Source organism: Gigantopelta aegis, unplaced genomic scaffold, assembly GCF_016097555.1.
Source record: "Gigantopelta aegis isolate Gae_Host unplaced genomic scaffold, Gae_host_genome ctg4638_pilon_pilon:::debris, whole genome shotgun sequence".
Taxonomy (NCBI): domain Eukaryota; kingdom Metazoa; phylum Mollusca; class Gastropoda; order Neomphalida; family Peltospiridae; genus Gigantopelta; species Gigantopelta aegis.
In genome coordinates this window covers 1-25,065 of record NW_024533966.1, presented here as the reverse complement: position 1 = coordinate 25,065, position 25,065 = coordinate 1, and the positions used below count along the sequence as shown (strand labels likewise).

At 36.2% G+C, this 25,065-nt stretch overlaps 1 protein-coding gene across 7 annotated transcripts; it reads right to left on the bottom strand.

Annotated features, from left to right (window-relative positions):
* Positions 1-230: 230 nt before the first annotated feature.
* On the bottom strand, positions 231-25,057 carry LOC121392836. Of its 7 annotated transcripts, XM_041523899.1 has the most exons (15): positions 24,972-25,057; positions 24,523-24,648; positions 23,149-23,271; positions 20,249-20,371; positions 19,165-19,254; positions 18,701-18,826; positions 9,653-9,775; positions 8,612-8,701; positions 8,145-8,270; positions 6,814-6,903; positions 6,395-6,520; positions 3,227-3,349; positions 2,151-2,240; positions 1,689-1,814; positions 232-376 (listed from the first exon to the last, which is right to left on the bottom strand). In XM_041523899.1, exons 1-15 carry the CDS (start codon positions 25,050-25,052, stop codon positions 329-331), a joined length of 1,611 nt encoding a protein of 536 aa, XP_041379833.1. In that variant the 5' UTR covers positions 25,053-25,057; the 3' UTR covers positions 232-328. The 7 variants fall into 7 exon arrangements, with proteins under 7 accessions (XP_041379835.1, XP_041379834.1, XP_041379836.1 ...); XM_041523901.1 differs by lacking the exon at positions 9,653-9,775 and having other exon boundaries at positions 231-376; XM_041523900.1 differs by lacking the exon at positions 19,165-19,254 and having other exon boundaries at positions 231-376.
* Positions 25,058-25,065: the final 8 nt, after the last annotated feature.

Below are 25,065 nucleotides of genomic sequence, written 5' to 3'. Positions count from 1 at the left end.
ATAGCTATGTTACGAAACTTTTTCGAGACTTCTATCGACTGTGATGTTGATTTCAAACAGATTACTTTGCATCTTTTTCATACAAACAATGTAGGCCTGTTATCTTATTATTTTCTTCCAAAAACAGTGACATGATTAGGAAACACGTATTTATAACAAAATTTGACAAACAATTACAGCTTTTGCACGAACGTTCAATCGTTTATGTTGATATTGGTTTTGGATAACCGATAGACGAACGACAAATCTTTCGAGCCAAATTTTGTGCCCACCAAAAGTCTGAACGAAACAAGACTCTCTACTGCTTTTTATCCTGGATAATTACAAATTAATATAAACATACCTGGCGTCGTAGTTGGCGTAGTTGGAATAGGTGCTAGAACAGAAAACATCTCATGGTCAGATGTGGGGTTTGTTTTGTTTGTTTGGTTTGTTTTTTTCATAGTTCTTTTTTCTTTTTTTTTGACTTGGTGTGTGTGTGTGTGTGTGTGTGTGTTTGTTATTCAGGGAGTTTTTCAGGTCTTTTTCTTTGTTTTTGTTTGTTTTGTTTTATTTGTATGAGTTTTTTTATGTTTTGTTTTTGTTTATTTGTTTTTGTTTTTGTTCTTTTTTTGGGTTTTTTTGTTGTTGTTGTTTTTTTTTTTTTGGGGGGGGTAACAATTAATGAAAATATACCAATTGTAAAACATGTTATTTCTGCAACGTCACTAGGGTTTATTAAATAGTGTTGTGTCACAATTTTAGCTTTAATTTGACACAGTTTCCAGTCTCATAGTAAAACAACCATATCTTTTCAGGTTGGTATCTACATAAAATAATTTGATATTTGCTATGAATAAAAGAATGTTGATGTAGAATGGAAATTATATCCCAAATAATAAGGCCAAGAGAATGAAAGTTATAGATTTGCGTCCCAACAATTTTAAAAACACATGAGGGTTTTGTTCATTTTTCATTATTCATTATTTTTATTGATCTATTATTTCCATAGTAGATTCAAGTCCAAATGAGGTCGACACATCAAGAGTTCGACAATTTTCGTCAATGTTTGCAATATACTGCTTCCTGCTTGATGATTCAATGCTCTACTGGGCTACACTTCAGAATTTATGACGGAGCTAGCAGTTTTGGCGCGAAGGACCTCTTAGACATTACCACTATGAAGATTTGGAACTTGAATTTGTGTGATGAACATTAAGTGCCTTTTTTGTGTAAATAATGAACATTTTCAGCAGAACCTTTCACGGCATACGGGTGGTGGACGCAAATCTATAACTTTCATGCTCATGGCCTAAGTGCACACGACGATTTTCATCACGATAACGGTTTTGGCATACAGATAATAAATACAAATTTACATAATATTGTGTTGATATAATTGTAGTAATATTTAGCAGTTCGCGATAACATTGGTATATATCTATCTACGTGTACAAATGGTAAATGTGATAAGAGATTAGATTTATTATGTCAATACACTCGAATTTGTTTACCACATAATATATGCTACGATATATCTGATTTAGAATATGTAATGAATAGCATCTTCTTCTTTTTTGTTATTCATAACTGTCTTAAGATAAAATGTGAGAATATTTCAATGTGATGCTAATGCGGTATCTCAAAATTTATGTGTGTTGGGTATACATTATATAGGACTGTACAATGCATCAATAACGAATACTAACCTGTACATTTTGGCGGAGCCCATCCAGACTTGCACGTGCAACTTCCAGTACCTTTGTCACATTTAGATCCTGTACAGTTACCACATTTGCTAGAGCAGGACTGACCCCAAAAGCCATCTGCACATGCTGTAATAAAACAAAACTAATAAATGTTAACTACCATCATAATTTTGTGTAGGATAATATGGAATATAAAAATGAAACATTAAAGCCCAAACAACTCAACCAACACAAGGAACAATAAAATACACTCCCAACACCCAAAGAAAAAGAAAGAAAGAAAAAACCGCACACAAACAAACAACCGGAAACTTAAAATAATGCTGTCAGTGGTTTATTCAAGAAGTGATTAACTCGGTTTTAGTAAAAGGTCAATTACATGATTTGATATTAGTAAGTCGTCTACAATACGTGTATATTCTGACTATGAAGCGTGTTATTATATTAGTAACCAATACATACATGTACAATGTCCATTCTGTTTATTACAGGAAGACCCTTTACAATGTCCACATCTCTTGCAAGACTGACCCCAATATCCATCTGCACAGTCTAAGTATGTAAAGCAAAACACATTTATTACAATAATTAATGTTAAGCATTTTGACGGTTAGAGATGTGCTTTCTAAATGTATAAAAGTCAGCCAACACTACACACTCTCTGTCTCACACACACACACACACACACACACACACACACACACACACACACACACACACACACACTATAAATCACATACACATAATAACAAAGTTAAAGTTTGTTTGATTAACAATACCACTAGAGCACATTGATATTTTAATCATCAGCTATAGGTTACGACGGCAAACCCGCTACATTTTCCCATTGGAAGTAATTGATATGGTATATGTACCATCCCACAGAGAGGATAGCACATACAATGGACTTTGAAATACCAGTCGTGGTGCAATGGCTGGATTGAGATTTAGCCAAACGGGCTGACCAGCGGGAATAATCACAAACAGACACGTACGCACACAAAAACATACACAAGCAAACAAACGGGTATGGACAGACCCAATCGCACATATTCACACACTTGTGCACGCACACATAACACACACAAAAAGACACACACACACGCACACAAACACATACGCACACACACACACCAGCAGCATGTATTGCATACGTCAAATCGGTGATGGGAGGGAGATCAGTGCCCCCCAACTATTGAGATTACCGACGCATGTGTAGAGTTCTGCGATGAACGATATTTAGGCTTTCCGGTGTTCCTCTTACAAAACGTTACCACATGTATGTTAGCGCTTTCTCATACTAGAATACTCTTGAAGTAGATGTTGCGTGTTTCATTATACATGTAAACTATATCAGTAATGAAAAGCTACCTGCATATATAATTGGAGCCCAACCAGTCTAACACGTACACCGTCCAGGGTTTTTTTCCACAGTTTTATTAACAGGTCAGTTACATAATTTGATACTGGTAAGTCGTCTCCAATACGTGTATATACTGATTATGAAATGTGTTATTATATTAGTAGCCAATACATACCTGTACATGCCTGTCCAGCCCATCCTGTCTCACATTGGCAACTTCCAGTCTTTTTATCACATGAAGACCCTTTACAATTTCCACATTTCTTGCAAGAGTGACCCCAATATCCATTTGCACAGACTAAGTATGAAAAGCAAAACACAATTATTACATTAATTATTGTAAAGCATTTTGACGGTTAGAAATGTGTTTTCTAAATGTATACAAGTTAGCCCATCGTGTAAGAAACTGACAGCTCGTCTGTTACACGGTTGTATAAACCTTGCTAAATAACCACGTTATCAAAACGTAGACACTTGATATTCTACATTTTATTGCGAGGGTGGTCTTACAGAAACAAAACGTTACATGAGAGAGCGGGGTATTAAAAGTGCAAGATTTTGCATTATTTATTGTTGATCTACAGACTAATATACTTCTTTGTACAAACAAGCCTAATATGCACTATCAAAAAACAAATTTGGGTGGGTGGGTGTGGCGGGGAGGTGGGGTATGGGTTGCAGCCCCAGCCTACGTCCCTGTTAATTTCCATGTTCCTCCACGGGTGAAGTGGGTTCCAAGGGGATTTTTTCATATAGCCTTTCTTTACAAACGCCCTGTCCTGCCGATTTTTGCAGACAAGTGGTAACAAAGTGTGCAGTTGTTAAATTTCTTCGCACCGACCTGTTTCTAAAGATATAAGCGAAGCCTGTCCATCCTCATGTTACAGGTTTTAGGTGAACATGTCAAATTGACTGCAGTAAAATCATGTAAAAACGTTCTTTTACAAAATTATGTACAGTGACCTTGATATTTGACTCTGTGACTTTAAAAGTCGTCCTAAAACCACTCTTTACATGAGGATTTTGTGGTGTTGTTCTCAATGATTTCAACAGCAATGCATAAAAATCTAATATACATATTTTACTGATAATGACTTAAAATCATTTAGCACGTGATAGTGATATCTGTTGAATGCTTTGGAAAAAAACCTACTTTGAATTTATTTTTTTGATATAGGTAACGTTGACCTTTGACCTAATGACTTAAACCCATTATATGTGGCTATCTAGCACTAAGGTCATGCAGCAGACAAATGAAGTCTGTTTGTTACATGGAGGTGAGTGGTGGACAAGCCAAATTTAGGATGGGTCAACCCACACTATGTATGTATGTGTGTATGATTTGTATAACATTTAATAGTTAAAAACAAGTTTAATTAGAGGCGTGACTCTGTCACACACACACACACACACACACACACACACACACACACACTGGTTTGTTAAATAGTTTGGTAGTGAAAATCAGCAAAATATGACCTTGCCCTTTGATCGGGTGACCCCCAAAAGCTAGATCGTCATAAAGTAGAAGTTTGATGTTAGTTTGTTAAACAGTTTGTAGGAAATACATTGTCAATTTGTCTCCTTGACCTTTGATCTTGAGACCCCGAAAGAAGGCAAAATATGGATTTGCTTAGCACAATGGTCATGATGTAGAAGTTTAAGGTAAATTTCTTGAATGGTTCCATAAGAAATAATTGATTCTTTCTATTCATTGTGGCCTTGACATTTGACCTGGTGACCTCAAAAGCAAGATATAGAACAGTGTTGCATAGCAGAAGCTTTAGGTCAGTTTGTTTAAGGCTGTTGTAAGACGTTTTGTGATAAATGCCCAACAATTACCCCTTTGTATGTGACCTTAACCTTTGATCTCATAATCTATGATCTACAAAGTAATATGTGCATTAGTTCGTTTGCCTAGTTTGAAGTTCATAAGATAGAAGTTTACAGTAAATTTCTTAAACAGTTCCATAAGAAATACATTGACAATTGATTCTTTCTATTCATTGTGACCTTGACAGTTGATCTGGTGACCCGAAAAGCAAAATATAGATTGGTGATGCATAGTAGAAATTTTAGGTCAGTTTGTTTAACAATTTTTGTAAGAGGTTTCTTAGAAATGCTCAACAGTTGCGTCCTTTTGTGAGAAATGCCCAACAACTGCCTCTTTTGTATGTGACCTTGACCTTTGACATGATAATCTATGACCTACAAAGTCATTAGTTAGTTTGTGGAGTTTGAAGTTCATAAGTTAGAAGTTTTATGGTCAATTTCTTAAACAGTTTTATAAGAAATACACTGACAATTGATTCTTTCTATTCATTGTGACCTTGGCATTTGACCTGGTGACCCGGAAAGCAAAATATAGATTGGTGATGCTTAGTAAAAGTTTTAGGTCAGTTTGTTTAACAATTTTTATAAGAAGTTTTGTGAGAACCGACAACCTATGATCTACAAAGTAATATGTGCATTAATTAGTTTGCCTAGTTTGAAGTTCACAAGTAAGACGTTTTTAGAAATTTCTTAAATGATTTAGTATGTAATCCAATGGAAACTACTGTTTTCATTATTAACTATGTGCATTACCTTTGAACTCAGGACCTTAATATTGATCAGATGCATTATTGTTGTATAAGGGTCTGTTTAACAGACAGAGGATTATAATAACACTATTCAATGATTTTGGTAGAAGTAAACCTCCTTTTTTGGCAGTTACCCAATTCGCAGTGGTTACCATGGTAACAGATGATTAAAATTACAACCATTATATTAAGTTAAAGGACATTTAATATTCTTAAGGTATGTATAATTTGAAGAATAATTAACAACAAATATAGCAACAGTAACACTTTTAAAAATTATGATGAAACAAAACTGATATTACTGATCATTTCTTGTAAAAAAATTTCAAATAAAGGTGTTTTCTGGGGGAAAAATCCATTAAAATCATCAATATAGTTAATAAATAAAGACATAGTCTTATATTACAAGAACTTAATTAATTTTTTAAAAATTTGTTATTAAGTAGTATCAAAGAAAAAATCTTCTGAACTTTGTACTTCTTGCCATGGTAAAATAAATAAAATGATTTATTTTAAAATATTGTAGTAAAGTAGCCAGTCCATTAGAGAATATGTGTGTGTATTTTCATTTCAATATGCCAAAAATTAAAAGAGATATCATTAAAAATATATGATAGGTCAAATTCTTGAAATTGTTTAAAAACAATGCAGCCTGATAAGGGTTAATATCAAACGTGAGAATACGTCAGTTTGATGCAAATTAATGTGTGTTGGGTATACATTATATAGTACTGTACAATACACCAATAATGAATACCAACCTGTACATTTTGGAGGAGCCCATCCAGACATGCACGTGCATCTTCCAGTACCTTCGTCACATTTAGATCCTTTACAGTTACCACATTTGCTAGAACAAGACTGACCCCAAAAGCCATCTGCACATGCTGTACAAAAACGAAATTTTTAAATGTTAACTACCATCATCATTTTGTGTACCATAAAATGGAATATAAAAATGAAACATTAAACCCCAAACAACACCCCCAACCCCCCCCCCCCCCCAAAAAAAAAAAAAGAAAGAAAAAACCCCACACACAAACAAACAACAAGAAACTTAAAATAATGCTGTCAGTGGTTTATTCAAGAAGTGATTAACTCAGTTTTAGTAAAAGGTCAATTCCAATACGTGTATATTCTGACTATGAAGTGTGTTATAATATTAGTAACCAATACATACATGTACAACGTCCAGTCTGTTTATTACAGGAAGACCCTTTACAATCTCCACATCTCTTGCAAGACTGACCCCAATATCCATCTGCACAGTCTAAGTATGTAAAGTAAAACACATTTATTACAATAATTAATGTTAAGCATTTTGACGGTTAAGATTTGCTTTCTAAATCTATAAAAGTCAGCCAACGCTTCTCTCTCTCTCTCTCTCTCTCTCTCTCTCTCTCTCTCTCTCTCTCTCTCTCTCTCTCTCTCTCTCTCTCTCTCTCTATCTATATATATATCTCTCTCTCTCTCTCTCTCTCTCTCTCTCTCTCTCTCTCTCTCTCTCTCTCTCTCTCTCTCTAACACACACACACAAACACATGCAATAATCACAAACAAACTTAAAGTTTGTTTGGTTAAAGACACCACTAGAACGCATTGATTTTTAATCATCAGCTATTGGATGTTGGTAATTTTGATAAATAGTCTATGAGTGGATTCCGATAGATTTTTCCATTACAAGCAATGTATATCTTCTGTTTTCTATCCCACGGTTGGACTAGATGCTAGAACACACAATATTGCATGGTCAGATGTGGGGTTTGTTTATTATTATTTATTATACTTTCGTTTTGTCTTGGTGTGTGTGTGAGTGTGTGTATGTGGGGTTTTTTGTGTGTTTTTTTTGGGGGGGGAGGGGGGATAAACATTAAAGAATATATATGAATTGTAAAACATGATTTCTGTGACACTTAATGCCGTCATTTGGGTTTATTAAATAGTTGTGTCACAATATCAGCTTTAATTTGACACATTTTGCAGTCTCATAGTAACACAACCATATCTGTTTAGGTTGCTATATATATAGAAAAACTGAATATTGGCTATGGATAAAAAATTGTAATATAGAAGGGAAATTTTATCTCAAATATAAGTACAAACAACGATTTTCATCACCATAACGGTTTTGTTATACAGATCATAAATAAAAATTAACATAATATTGTGTTGGTATAATTGTAGTAATATTTAGCAGTTGATGATAACATTGGTATATAACTACGTGTACAAATGGTAAATGTGATAAGAGATTCAATTCAGTATGTTAATACACGCGTATTTGTTTACCACGTAATACATGCTACAATTTCAATAGTATATAATAACCATGTATATCTGATTCAGAATATGTAATGAATAGCATCTTTCTCTTTTTTTCTGTTATTCATAACTGTCTTAAGATCAAATGTAAGAATATTTCAATGTGATGCTAATGCGGTATCTCAAAATGATTGTGTGTTGGGTATACATTATATAGTACTGTACAATGCATCAATAACGAATACCAACCTGTACATTTTGGCGGAGCCCATCCAGACTTGCACGTGCAACTTCCAGTAGCTTTGTTACATTTAGATCCTTTACAGTTACCACATTTGCTAGAGCAAGACTGACCCCAAAAGTCATCTGCACATGCTGTAATAAAACGAAAATTATAAATGTTAACTACCATCATCCTTTTGTATACTGTAAAATAGAATATAAAAATGAAACATTAAACCCCAAACAACTCACCCAACACAAGCAACAATAAAACACACCCCCAAAACCCAAAAACAAAAAGAAAGAAAGAAAAAACACACACAAACAAACAACCGAAAACTTAAAATAATGCTGTCAGTGGTTTATTCAAGACCTGATTAACTAAATCATTTTTAGTAAAAGGTCAATTACATGACTTGATATTGGTAAATCGTCTACAATACGTTTATATTCTGACTATGAAGCGTGCTATTATATTAGTAACCAATACATACATGAACAATGTCCATTCTGTTTATTACAGGAAGACCCTTTACAATGTCCACATCTCTTGCAAGACTGACCCCAATATCCATCTGCACAGTCTAAGTATGTAAATCGAAACACATTTATTACAATAATTAATGTTAAGCATTTTGACGGTTACAGATGTAATTTCTAAATGTTTAAAAGTCAGCCAACACTACACACTTTCTGTTTCTCTCTCTCACACACACACACACACACACACACACACACACACACACACATTATAAATCACATACACATAATAACAAAGTTAAAGTTTGTTTGGTTAAAGACACCACTAGAGCTCATTGATATTTTAATCATCGGCTATTGGATGTTGACCATTTTGACAAATAGTCTACGACAGGAAACCCCCTACATTTTCCCATTGGAACTAATTGTAATGTTCTATGTACCATCCCACAGAGAGAATAGCACATACCATGGACTTTAAAATACCAGTCGTGGTGCACTGGCTGGATTGAGATATATCCAAATGGGCCGGCCGGCGAGAATAATCATAAACAGACACGTACGCAGACAAAAACATACACGCAGAAACAAACGGGTATGGACAGACGCAAACGCACATAATCACACACTTGTGAAAGCACACATAACACACGTAATATCTATTACATACGTCAAATCGGTGATGGGAGGCAGATCAGTGCCCCCCCCCAACTATTGACATTACCGTCGTATGTTTAGAGTTCTGCGATGAACAATATTTAGGCTTTTTCGTGTTCCTCTTACAAAACATTACGAAATGTATGTTAGCGCATTCTCATACTAGAATACTCTTGAAGTAGGTGTTGCGTGTTTCATTATACATGTTAACTATGTCAGTAATGAAAAGCTACCTGCATATATAATTGGAGCCCAACCAGTCTAACATGTACAGCTTCCGGGGTTTTTTCATAGTTTTATTAAAAGGTCAATTACATAATTTGATATTGGTAAGTCGTCTCCAATACGTGTATGTACTGATTATGAAACGTGTTATTATATTAGTAGCCAATACATGCCTGTACATGTCTGTCCAGCCCATCCTGTCTCACACTGGCAACTTCCAGTCTTTTTATCACATGACGTCCCTTTACAATTTCCACATTTCTTGCAAGACTGACCCCAATATCCATTTGCACAGACTAAGTATGAAAAGCAAAACACAATTATTACATTAATTAATGTAAAGCATTTTGACGGTTAGAAATGTGTTTTCTAAATAGAAGTTAGCCAAAGCTCTCTCTCTCTCTCTCTCTCTCTCTCTCTCTCTCTCTCTCTCTCTCTCTCTCTCTCTCTCTCTCTCTCTCTCTCTCTCTCTCACACACACACACACACACATGCAATAATCACAAACAAACTTAGTTTGTTTGGTTAAAGACACCACTAGAACGCATTGATTTTTAATCATCTGTTATTGGATGTTGGTAATTTTGATAAATAGTCTACGAGTGGATTCCGCAACATTTTTCCATGGTTGGAATAGATGCTAGAACACGCAACTTTTGTTTTGTCTTGGTGTGTGTGTGTGTGCGTGTGTGTGTGTGTGTATGTGTGTTACTGTTGGGTGTTTTTTTTCTCCTTTTTTTGGGGGGGGGGGAATAAACATTAAAGAAAATATATGAATTGTAAAACATGGTTTCTGTGACTCTTAATGACGTCATTCAGGTTTATTAAATAGTTGTGCCACAATTTCAGCTTTAATTTGACACATTTTGCAGTCTCATAGTAACACAATCATATCTTTTTTGGTTGGTATGTACATATAATAATTGGATATTTGCTATGGATCAAAAATTGTAATATAGAAGAGAAATTATATCTCAAATAAAAGTGCAGACAACGATTTTTATCACGATAACGGTTTTGACATACAGATCATAAATAAAAATTAACATAATAATTATTGTCTTGGTATAATTGTAGTAATATTTAGCATTTGATGATAACATTGGTATATAACTGTATAAAAGTGTGCAAATGGTAAATGTGATAAGAGATTCAATTCAGTATGTTAATACACACGTATTTGTTTACCACGTAATACAGGCTACAATTTGTTATAGTATATAATAACCATGTATATATGATTCAGAATATGTGATGAATAGCATCTTTTTTTTTGTTATTCATAAATGTCTTAACCCGTAGAGTGCTGCAGACGTGTATGCACGTTCTAGGTCAAGTATTATGACGTCACATAGAACCGTTGTCATAGGGTCGCTATGGTTTGACTGATTTAATTTTTTTACATATGAAAACGTAAATGGATAATAGGTGCATGAAATCCTCAAAGATATAGACAGGTGAGAATCTATGTTTATTGCAAATTTAAAAAACAAATGCGTTTGTTTTTAATCTATGATGTTGCCGTTTTTATTCCTTAGTGTAGGCCTACCCATATGCTACAACGAACTGTATTATACACTGCTATATCACCAGAATTACAAGAACAGTGCAGTTTCACTTCAAAATATTACTCAAAGGTAGTTATATGAAACACGTTTTACTATAACGACTTGACGATGTCTGGTACCCAAAAGGACATTCGCGCCATTTTCGACAGCTGATCACGTGATGTCATTGTTGCCTCGTTTCCCCTTTCTCAATCGATTTTTAAAAAATGATTTGTTGATGTTATATCAGATGTTATAAAGCAGTTGATATTTATTACAAAAGTGGATCATTTGACAGCACAAGTACCACTTCCTTTTATCACGAAAGATGTCAGTAGCGCCAGTCTATCAACGAATATCAGTGCTGTGTTGTATTATGTTTCTTTTGGGGTTTTTCTTCTTTCTTTCTTTTTATTCTCTTTTGTTTTTTTTTTTTTTTTTTTTTTATGTACATGCATTATTAATTTATTATGTTATTATTGTGTAATTTTGCATGCGATAAGACCGGAGAGGGGATTGCTTTGAACTTCTTTAATTTTAGGAACCAATCACAACATCCGAACATGACATGTCACACACATATAATTATAGAGTGGCTACGCGCTGCATTTGCATTAGTTAATTAGATGTGGTTATGAATGTATACAGGCATTTTAACAAGGAGGAGAGTGGGGGGATCTTACTCTGACGAGTGCAGTTTTTAGGAGTCATACTTCGGAAAATATATTGGGGGGGGGGGGGGGAGGGAGTGGGAAAATGTCCTTGAATACGGAGGGGTTTCTACCTCAAAATCAGTGGCTTAGGCAGGATTTTGCATTATGGCACCTGGCAGCCAAGTAAACAATGATATCCAATATGCCACTGATCACACCTAAATTTCTGATAACGTCTGTAATTTAAGAGTAGTTATTACAGTAGTTGTAAATTAAGTGAAAACACTAATTAAACTGTGCAACTTACTATTTTTGAAGTAATGTCCATGCTCATTATGTAAAGTTAGGTGTCGAACAGCACGTGCGTGCTTGTACATGGTTAATAGTTCTGCTCAGCAACCATTAAACTGGTAGCTCGAACTGTAGGGGAACTGTAGAGTCATGATATATGTTTGGTTAATAGTATGACCAAGAACGGTAACTCTGGTTAATAGTTCTGCTCAGCAACCATTAAACTGGTAGCTCGAACTGTAGGGGAACTGTAGAGTCATGATATATGTTTGGTTAATAGTATGACCAAGAACGGTAACTCTATATAGTTGGTTTCGAGTTAGCAATAAACGCCTCGTGCACAAGTCAGTGTGGTCTCCAAGTTTGAGTATACAAACACAATATGGTGGCAGCGGTAAAAACTTGGTAAGCCCAACAAAATCCCCAAACTACAATGTTCCAGAATGAAGGTAATTTGGCCGGCGAAACTGTTCACCGCCATGCAAACCTTCCATTACCCAAACCGTTCGACAGCGTTCCGGCAAATTGGCCAAAATGGCGCCAACATTTTGATAGATACCGAACTGGATCGGGTCTCGCAACAAAAGGCAGGGAAGAACAGATTAGCACCTTTCTTTACGCAATAGGAGAATCAGCCGATTATATTCTATACACACTGACTATAGACGAAAACACAGCAACTTACGATGAAATTAAAGGTGCACTCAACAATTATTTTTGCGCTAGGAAAAACATTATTTTTGAGCGAGCTAAGTTTAACAAAAGAAATAAAAACCCAGGAGAAAATATTGATAGCTTTATACAAGACTTGTATAGGAAGGCAGATGACTGTGATTATAGAAATCTGAAAGAAGAGTTAATTCGAGACAGAATTGTTGTAGGTGTATTAGATGACACACTTTCTGAAGATCTGCAGTCATGACCGGCACTTACCTTGACAGATGCAGTTCAGTTAAGCCACTACTGAAACCAGAAAAGAAAGTCAACCTTTTATAAGGGACAAAACTCATGTTGGAACAGAAATCCAATATGTTAAACATCAAGGTAATTCGGGGTCAGCCTCTCCCTCTAATCCATCGAAAAGATACACGGGTAAAGCCCACACAGGTTCGCATGCGCATTCAAGTCCTTGGTCTGAGGCAACCAATTACAGAAGAAATTGCAAATACTGTGGGAGAGAACCACATGATAGAGATAGATGCCCGGCTAAGAATGCAGTTTGCAACAATTGCAAGAAGAGGGGCCACTTCAAACTTGTCTGCAGAAGTAGCAGAATAAATGGTAGAAAATCTGTAAATCAGTTGGATTACAGTTTCTCAGAAACCCAGAGGTCTCGGACTCTAATGAAGACGTCCTAGGTTATATTAATACTGTCCAAGAAGATGACATTTGGACTGCAGAAATTAAAGTTGATGGGGAACCCAAAGTGTTCAAACTAGACACCGGTGCAGCTGTTTCAGTTGTAGAAAGCTCATGGGCAAGAAAGCATGCTCTTACAAAATCGGATAGAATACTCCGTGGTCCAGGAGGCACGACTCTCAAAGTCCTAGGAACATTCGAGGCAACTCTTAAACACAAGAAAAGAAAGATAAATGAAAAGCTGTATGTTATAGACCATCAAACCTGCTCCCTTCTAAGCAGATCAGCGTGTGTAAAACTTGGGTTAATTTCACGCATTAATGACATATCGGGTCAATGACACACAGACTTCTCTAAAGAATTCCCTCAACTATTCAAAAGCTTTGAAAAACTAAATAAGTCGTACAGGATTTCTCTTCGACCAGATGCTCGTCCAGCTTGCATATATACTCCACGGAAAAGGAAATTGACCGAATGCTGAAAGAAGGAGTTATCTCACCTGTTACGGAACCTACCAGTTGGAGCTCGGGCATAGTCGTCGTTCCCAAACCTAGTGGATTGGTAAGTATCTGCGTTGACTTAACTCAGTTGAATAAAGCTGTTCAACGGGAAGTACATCCGATGTTCTCAGTGGACGAGAGCTTGGCAAAATGGGCAGGAAGCACCATCTTTTCAAAAACTTGATGCTAAAAGTGGATTTTGGCAGATACCCTTAAGTTGACATTCTCGACTCCTCACTACGTTTATCACACCATTTGGATGATACTGCTTTAATCGTCTTCCCTTCGGCATTAGTTCGGCAAGTGAAGTGTTCCAACAAACTATGTTAGAAATTCTGGTGGATCTCGAGGGTGTAATTTTTCACATCGTGTCCGATTGGTCTTGCAACGACTGCAGGAAGCAGGAATTACACTCAACGAAAACTGTGAGTTTTCAAAGTCATCAGTGACTTTTCTTGGACATGTAATTGACGAAAAAGGTATTCATGCAGACCCAAAGAAAATTGAAGGCATAACAAAATTCCCTGAGCCGACGACGGTAACTGAACTACAGCGATTTATGGGGATGGTAAATCAACTCGCAAAATTCACTCCTGATCTGGCTGATATTAATGAACCATTGAGACAGTTACTACACAAGGACACCCGATGGGTGTGGAATGAACCTCAGAAATCGGAATTTCAAGCAATAAAGAAGTTGCTAACATCCACACCAGTTCTCGCTCATTATGATATGAGAAAGGAAACTATTATTGCAGCTGACGCTTCAGCAAATGGCATCGGTGCTGTTCTCATGCAAGAACAAAATGCCATCCAGTCTGCTTCATATCCAGATCACTAAGTGAGATGGAAAAGAACTATGCAGTGATTGAAAAGGAAGCACTGGCGGTTACATGGGCAAGTGAGAGATTAAGTGATTATGTGCTTGAACTTGACTATCTGATTGAAACTGATCACAAACCACGTGTGCCACTACTCAGCACTACAGAACTTCATAAAATGCCACCTCGCATACAACGTTTCCGACTTCAGTTAATGTGATTTAACCCGAAAATCATTCATGTTCCAGGAAAGAACCAAATTGCAGCAGATGCACTGTCACGTGCCACCGTTGGTGAACTCTGTGAGATGGATATCGACCTCATCAATGACACAGCAGCATATGCTAAAGAAACCATCGAAATCTAACCTGCATCAAACAAAAAGCTGATGGAAATCAGAGATGCACAGAAAACTGACATCGAAATCACACAAATAAGAAAATACTGTATTAATGGTTGGCCTGACTACATGTCACAGTCTCCACTCCTGGAACAATATTGGATAAACAGGCCTCGTCTCACAATTGTTGATGATCTACTGCTGTACGATGATCGGATTGTAATCCCGAGGGAAATGAGACTGGAAATACTTGATCGACTCCATGAAGGACATCTCGGAATTACATAATGTCAAGCCTTGGCACGCTCATTGGGTTGGTGGCCATACGTTTCTGCAGAAGTTGAGGAAATGGTGAACAAATGCTGGGTGTGTGCAAAATACAGACCAGAACGAAAGGAACCTCTTTTCCCTTCCTCCTTTCCAGAACTACCATGGGCTAGAGTAGGTATCGATCTCTTTGATTTAAAGGGGAAAACTTATGTTGTGGTAGTGGACTACTACTCCAGATGGGTTGAATTTCGACACCTGAAAACACAAACAAGTGCAGTGACGAATGCTAAATTAAAAAGCATATTTGCTGTCCATGGAATACCAGATGTTGTCATCTCAGACAATGGGCCGCAATTCTCCAGCCAGGAATTTCAAGAATTTGCAGTGCAGTACAATTTCACACACACAACAAGTTCACCTAGGTATCATCAAGCTAACGGAGAAGCAAAAAGAGCTGTTCAGACAGTGAAGAAACTTCTCAAAAAGGACAAAGATCCCCACTTAACACTGTTGATGTATAGAGCAACACTGCTAGACACCGGCTTATCCCCAAGCGAAATGTTAATGGGTAGAAAACTAAAAACTAAAGTCCCAGTCCTTCCAAGCAATCTGTACCCAAAGTCTTACAACATGACACAAATAAGAAACAAGGAAGATAATAACAGGGAAAAACAACATCAACACTACAACCATCGACATGGCGTTCGAGAAGCGACACCACTAGAATGCCTGTCAAAATGTCTTCATCAAAGACATGAACAAAGCAGGGGAAGTAATTGGAAAACATCACAATCCCCATTCTTCTATCATCAAGACGGACTCTGGCAACATTCGTCGCAATCGTTGTCATATTGTAGCTACTTTGGATCAGCCATCAATGGCAATGCAAACACCATCACATCACCATTTGAACAGTGATCCAACTCCAAGCACTGAACAACAGCCACGTACTATACCTATGTCAGCACCTACATTTGTTGACACTCCGATACCATCAACCAACTTGGTCGGATAGACGTGTGAAGAAACCTGACAAACTTAACCTATAGTATAAGTTAATGTTGCAGGTTGAAACTAACATTAACAATAGATGTGTGAAGAAACCTGACAAACTTAACCTATAGTATAAGTTAATGTTGCAGGTTAAAACTAACATTAACAATATAGGTATACACACTCACTATTAATGATAATTATAGTGTTGTTTAGGCTTAATGTTTACTTGAAGTCTTTTATACAGGCAGTATAGATGGTGAAAGTGTTTATTTAAAGTCCTTTACACAGGCAACAGACAGTTTCAATATTAGTTAGTTATTTATGACTGTCTATGGACACAGAAGACAAAAACAATTACACTTTTATAAGTAAATTTATTATACTTAGTAACATAAAAGAGGAGGTGTAAGATAAATATTAAAGGTGGGTATAAGATAAACTTAAAGGGGTGCTGGTAGATCGATTTTTTTTTTTTATTATTTAACAACTAGAGCACATTGATTTTTTATCTTATCATCGGCTATTGGACGTCAAACATATGGTCATTCTGACACTTTCTTTTAGAGGAAAGCCGCTGTCGCCACATAGGCTACACTTTTGTGACAGATCGAGGGTGGAAATTATTTTGTAGGGGTTCGGGGGTATACTCCCAGGTAATCGTTTGAAAACTAGATGGCCTGAAATGCAATTTCCTGCATTCTACAAATAAAATTCATCTTTGCCTTAAGATATACTACAATATATTACTTTGATTAATAATTATTGTAGTTGGGGGGGGGGGGGGGGGGAGACTAAAGCCCTGTCTCCGCCGTTCCTGTTTACGTAACGCTATCAAAGAGAGGGGGAATCGTGGAATGCGTTTCTATACCGTTTTTGACCGAAACATATCAGGTTACTATATCAGTGTAACAGGCTCACTGAAGCTCGTCTGTTACACTGTTGTATAAACCTTGCCAAATAACCACGATATCAAAACGTAGACACTTGATATTCTATATTTTATTGCGAGGGTGGTCTCACAGAAACAAAACGTTACATGAGAAAGCGGGGTATTAAAAGTGCAAGATTTTGCATTACTTATTGTTGATCTACATAATAATATACTTCTTTGTACAAGCAAGCCTAATATGCACTATAAAAAAAACAAATTTGGCGGGGGGGGGGGGGGGGGGTTGCAGCCCCTGCCTACGTCCCTGTTAATGCCCATGTTCCTCCACGGGTGAAGTGGGTTCCAAGGGGATTTTTTCATAGTCTATCTTTAGTCTTGCTGATTTTTGACAACCCAAATTTGGGATGGGGCAACCCACGCTATGTATGTATGTGTTTATGATTGTATAAAATGTAATAGTTAAAAAAAGGTTTAATTAGGGGGCGTGAGTCTGTGTCACACCCACACACACATACACCCCACTGGTTTGTTAAATAGTTTGGTAGTCACAATGAGCAAAATATGACCTTGCCCTTTGACCGGGTGACCCCCAAAAGCTAGATCGTCATAAGTCATAAAGTAGAAGTTTGATGTTAGTTTGTTAAACAGTTTGTAGGAAATACATTGTCAATTTGTCTCCTTGACCTTTGATCTTGAGACCCCGAAAGACGGAAAAATATGGATCTGCTTAGCATAATCGTCATGGTGTAGAAGTTTAAGGTCATTTTCTTAAATGGTTCCATAAAAAATAATTGATTCGTTCTATTCATTGTGACCTTAACATTTGACCTGGTGACCTCAAAAGCAAGATATAGATCAGTGTTGCATAGTAGAAGTTTTAGGTCAGTTTGTTTAAGGCTGTTATAAGACGTTTTGTGATAAATGCCCAACAATTACCCCTTTGTATGTGACCTTGTCCTTTGATCTGATAATCTATGACCTACAAAGTAATATGTGCATTAGTTAGTTTGCCTAGTTTGAAGTTCATAAGATAGAAGTTTTACGGTCAATTTCTTAAACGGTTCCATCAGAAATACATTGACAATTGATTCTTTCTATCCATTGTGACCTTGACATTTGACCTGGAGACCAAAAAACCAAAATATAGATTGGTGATGCATAGTAAATGTTTTAGGTCAATTTGTTTAAAAAAAAATCTACCATGGTTACCATGGTAACATAGGCTTAAAATTCCAAGCATTATATTAATTTAAGGACATTTAATATTCTAAGGTATGTGTAATTTGAAGAATAAGTAACAAAAATGTAGTAACAGTAACACTTTTAAAACTGTAACACTTTTAAATAAAGGTGTTTTCTGGGGGTAGTTAATGCATTAAAATCATCAATATAGTTAAAATTAAAGATATAATTATATTAAACAAAACTGAATTAGTACTGATCATTTCTTGCCATTTTTTAGTATCAAATAAAGGTGTTTTCTGGGGGTTGTTGCCATGGTTACATAAATAAATAAATAATAGTACTGTACAATGCACCAATAACGAATACCAACCTGTACATTTTGGCGGAGCCCATCCAGACTTGCACGTGCATCTTCCAGTACCTTTGTCACATTTAGATCCTTTACAGTTACCACATTTGCTAGAGCAAGACTGACCCCAAAAGCCATCTGCACATGCTGTAATAAAACAAAGTTATAAATGTTAACTACCATCATCATTTTGTGTACGATAAAATGGAATATAAAAATGAAACATTAAACCCCAAACAACTCACCCAACACAAGCAACAATAAAATACACCCCCAACACCCAAAAGAAAAAGAAAGAAAGAAAAAAAAACCCACACACACAAACAACCGGAAACTTAAAATAATCCTGTCAGTGGTTTATTCAAGAAGTGATTAACTCAGTTTTAGTAAAAGGTCAATTACATGATTTGATATAGGTAAATCGTCTGCAATACGTGTATATTCTGACTATGAAGTGTGATATTATATTAGTAACATATACATACATGCACAACGTCCAGTCTGTTTATTACAGGGAGACCCTTTACAATCTCCACACCTCTTGCAAGACTGACCCCAATATCCATCTGCACAGTCTAAGTATGTAAAGCAAAACGCATTTATTACAATAATTAATGTTAAGCATTTTGACGGTTAGAGATGAGCTTTCCAAATCTATAAAAGTCAATCAACACCACACACACACACACACACACACACACACTATAAATCATATACACATAAAAAATAAAGTTAAAGTTTGTTTGCTTAAAGACACAACTAGAGAACATTGATATTTTAATCATCGGATATTGGATGTTTGTCATTTTGACAAATAGTCTACGACGGGAAACCCACTACATTTTCCCATCGGAAGTAATTGATATGTTCTATGTACCATCCCACATAGAGGATAGCACATACCATGGACTTTGAAATCCCAGGGGTAGGGCATTGGCTGGATTGAGATATACCAAAACGGGCCCACCGTTGGGTATAATCACAAACAGACACGTACACACACAAAAACAGACACAAACAAACAAACGGGCATGGACAGACGCAATCGCACATAATCACACACTTGTGAACGCACACATAACACACACACAAAGAAACACACACGCACAAACACACACACACACACACACACACACACACACACACACACACAGCAGCATCTATTACATAGTCAAGCCGGTGATGGGAAGTAGATCAGTGCCCCCATCCCCCCCACCCCCCAACTATTGATATTACCTACGCATGTTTAGAAATATGCGATGAACGATATTTAGGCTTTCTGGTGTTCCTTTTACAAAACGTTACCAAATGTATGTTAGCGCATTCTCATACTAGAATACTATTTAAGTCGGTGTTGCGTGTTTCATTATACATGCACACTATATCTATAATGAAAAGCTACCTGCACATATAATTGGAGCCCAACCAGTGTAACACGTACAACTTCCAAGGTTTTTTTTCATAGTTTTATTAAAAGGTCAAGTACATGATTTGATATTGGTAAGTCGTCTCCAATACGTATATATACTGATTATGAAACGTGTTATTATATTAGTAGTCAATACATGCCTGTACATGTCTGTCCAGCCCATCCTGTCTCACACTGGCAACTTCCAGTCTTTTTATCACATGAAGACCCTTTACAATTTCCACATTTCTTGCAAGACTGACCCCAATATCCATTTGCACAGACTAATTGTAAAAACCAAAACACAATTATTACATTAATTCATGTTAAGCATTTTCAAAGATAGAAATGTGTTTTCTAAATCTATAGAAGTTACCCAACGCTACTCTCTCTCTCTCTCTCTCTCTCTCTCTCTCTCTCTCTCTCTCTCTCTCTCTCTCTCTCTCTCTCTCTCTCTCTCTCTCTCTCTCTCACACACACACACACGTAATAATCACAAACAAAGTTAAAGTTTGTTTGCTTAAAGAGACCACTAGAACGCATTGATTTTTAATCATTGGCTATTGGATGTTGGTAATTTTTATAAATAGTCTTCGTGTGGATTCCGCTACATTTTTCCATTACAAGCAATGTATATCGTCTATGTACCATCCCATCGTTGGACTAGACGCTAGAACACACAACTTTCCATGGTCAGATGTGGGGTTTGTTTATTATTGTTTTTCTTACTTTCGTTTTGTCTTCGTGTGTGTGTGCGCGTGCACGCACGCGCGGGTATGTATGTGTGTGTGTGTGTGTGTGTGTGTGTGTGTGTGTTGGGTGTTTTGTTTCAGTTTTGGTTTGTGTGTTTTTTTGTTGTTGTTTTTTTGGGGGGAGGGGGCGGGATAAACATTAAAGACAATATCTGAATTGTAAAACATGATATCTGTGACACTTAATGACGACATTTCGGTTTATTAAATAGTTCTGACACAATTTCAGCTTTAATTTGACACATTTTGAACACAACCAAATCTTTTTAGCTTGGTATATACATAGAAAAATTTGATATTTGATATGGATAAAAAATTGTAATATAGAAGGGAAATTATATCTCAAATATAAGTGCTCCAACGATTTTCATCACGATAACGGTTTTGGTATACAGATCACCAATAGAAATTAACATAATATTGTGTTGGTATAATTGTAGTAATATTTATCAGTTGATGATAACATTGGTATATAACTACGTGTAAAAATGGTAAATGTGACAAGAGATTCAATTCAGTATGTTAATACACACGTATTTGTTTACCACGTAATACATGCTACGATTTGTATAGTATATAATAATCATGTATATATGATTCAGAATATGTGATGAATAGCATCTTTTTTTCTTATTCCTAAATGTCTTAAGATCAAACGTGAGAATACTTCAATCTGATGCTAATGCGGTATCTCAAAATTAATGTGTGTTGGGTATATAGTATATAGTACTGTACAATGCACCAATAACGAATACCAACCTGTACAGTTTAGCGGAGCCCATCCAGACTTGCACGTGCATCTTCCAGTATGTTTGTCACATTTAGATCCTTTACAGTTACCACATTTGCTAGAGCAGGACTCACCCCAAAAGCCATCTACACATGCTGTGATAAATCAAATTATAAATGTTAACTACAATCATCATTTTGTGTACGATAAAATGGAATATAAAAATTAAACATTAAACCACAAACAACTCACCAGACACAAGCAACAATAAAATACACCTTCAACGCCCAAAAGAAAAAGAAAGAAAAAAACACACACAAATAACTGGAAACTTAAAATAATCTTGTCAGTGATTCAAGAAGTGATTAACTCAGTTTTAGTAAAAGGTCAATTACATCATTTGATATAGGTAACTCGTCTGCAATACGTGTATATTCTGACTATGAAGTGTGATATTATATTAGTAACATATACATACATGCACAACGTCCAGTCTGTTTATTACAGGGAGACCCTTTACAATCTCCACACCTCTTGCAAGACTGACCCCAATATCCATCTGCACAGTCTAAGTATGGAAAGCAAAACGCATTTATTACAATAATTAATGTTAAGCATTTTGACGGTTAGAGATGAGCTTTCCAAATCTATAAAAGTCAATCAACACCACACACACACACAAACACACACACTATAAATCATATACACATAAAAAATAAAGTTAAAGTTTGTTTGCTTAAAGACACAACTAGAGAACATTGATATTTTAATCATCGGATATTGGATGTTTGTCATTTTGACAAATAGTCTACGACGGGAAACCCACTACATTTTCCCATCGGAAGTAATTGATATGTTCTATGTACCATCCCACAGAGAGGATAGCACATACCATGGACTTTGAAATCCCAGGGGTAGGGCATTGGCTGGATTGAGATATACCAAAACGGGCCCACCGTTGGGTATAATCACAAACAGACACGTACACACACAAAAAACCAGACACAAACAAACAAACGGGCATGGACAGACGCAATCGCACATAATCACACACTTGTGAACGCACACATAACACACACACAAAGAAACACACACGCACAAACACACACGAACACACACGCACACACACACACACACACACACACACACACACACACACCAGCAGCATCTATTACATAGTCAAGCCGGTGATGGGAAGTAGATCAGTGCCCCCATCACCACCCCACCCCCCAACTATTGATATTACCTACGCATGTTTAGAAATATGCGATGAACGATATTTAGGCTTTCTGGTGTTCCTTTTACAAAACGTTAGCAAATGTATGTTAGCGCATTCTCATACTAGAATACTATTTAAGTCGGTGTTGCGTGTTTCATTATACATGCACACTATATCTATAATGAAAAGCTACCTGCACATATAATTGGAGCCCAACCAGTGTAACACGTACAACTTCCAAGGTTTTTTTTCATAGTTTTATTAAAAGGTCAAGTACATGATTTGATATTGGTAAGTCGTCTCCAATACGTATATATACTGATTATGAAACGTGTTATTATATTAGTAGTCAATACATGCCTGTACATGTCTGTCCAGCCCATCCTGTCTCACACTGGCAACTTCCAGTCTTTTTATCACATGAAGACCCTTTACAATTTCCACATTTCTTGCAAGACTGACCCCAATATCCATTTGCACAGACTAATTGTAAAAACCAAAACACAATTATTACATTAATTCATGTTAAGCATTTTGAAAGACAGAAATGTGTTTTCTAAATCTATAGAAGTTACCCAACGCTAATCTCTCTCTCTCTCTCTCTCTCTCTCTCTCTCTCTCTCTCTCTCTCTCTCTCTCTCTCTCTCTCTCTCTCTCTCTCTCTCTCTCTCTCTCTCTCTCACACACACACACACACACGTAATAATCACAAACAAAGTTAAAGTTTGTTTGCTTAAAGAGACCACTAGAACGCATTGATTTTTAATCATTGGCTATTGGATGTTGGTAATTTTTATAAATAGTCTTCGTGTGGATTCCGCTACATTTTTCCATTACAAGCAATGTATATCGTCTATGTACCATCCCATCGTTGGACTAGACGCTAGAACACACAACTTTCCATGGTCAGATGTGGGGTTTGTTTATTATTGTTTTTCTTACTTTCGTTTTGTCTTCGTGTGTGTGTGCGCGTGCACGCACGCGCGCGTATGTATGTGTGTGTGTGTGTGTGTGTGTGTGTGTGTGTGTGTGTGTGTGTTACTGTTGGGTGTTTTGTTTCAGTTTTACTTTGTGTGTTTTTTTTTGGGGGGGGGGGGGGGGGGCGGGATAAACATTAAAGACAATATCTGAATTGTAAAACATGATTTCTGTGACACTTAATGACGTCATTCCGGTTTATTAAATAGTTCTGACACAATTTCAGCTTTAATTTGACACATTTTGAACACAACCAAATCTTTTTAGCTTGGTATATACATAGAAAAATTTGATATTTGATATGGATAAAAAATTGTAATATAGAAGGGAAATTATATCTCAAATATAAGTGCTCCAACGATTTTCATCACGATAACGGTTTTGGTATACAGATCACCAATAGAAATTAACATAATATTGTGTTGGTATAATTGTAGTAATATTGATCAGTTGATGATAACATTGGTATATAACTACGTGTAAAAATGGTAAATGTGACAAGAGATTCAATTCAGTATGTTAATACACACGTATTTGTTTACCACGTAATACATGCTACGATTTGTATAGTGTATAATAATCATGTATATATGATTCAGAATATGTGATGAATAGCATCTTTTTTTCTTATTCCTAAATGTCTTAAGATCAAACGTGAGAATACTTCAATCTGATGCTAATGCGGTATCTCAAAATTAATGTGTGCTGGGTATATAGTATATAGTACTGTACAATGCACCAATAACGAATACCAACCTGTACATTTTGGCGGAGCCCATCCAGGGTTGCACGTACATGTTCCAGTACCTTTGTCACATTTAGAACCTTTACAGTTACCACATTTGCTAGAGCAGGACTCACCCCAAAAGCCATCTGCACATGCTGTGATAAATCAAATTATAAATGTTAACTACCATCATCATTTTGTGTACGATAAAATGGAATATAAAAATTAAACATTAAACCACAAACAACTCACCAGACACAAGCAACAATAAAATACACCCTCAACGCCCAAAAGAAAAATAAAGAAAAAAACACACACAAATAACTGGAAACTTAAAATAATCTTGTCAGTGATTCAAGAAGTGATTAACTCAGTTTTAGTGAAAGGTCAATTACATGATTTGATATAGGTAAATCGTCTGCAATACGTGTATATTCTGACTATGAAGTGTGATATTATATTAGTAACATATACATACATGCACAACGTCCAGTCTGTTTATTACAGGGAGACCCTTTACAATCTCCACACCTCTTGCAAGACTGACCCCAATATCCATCTGCACAGTCTAA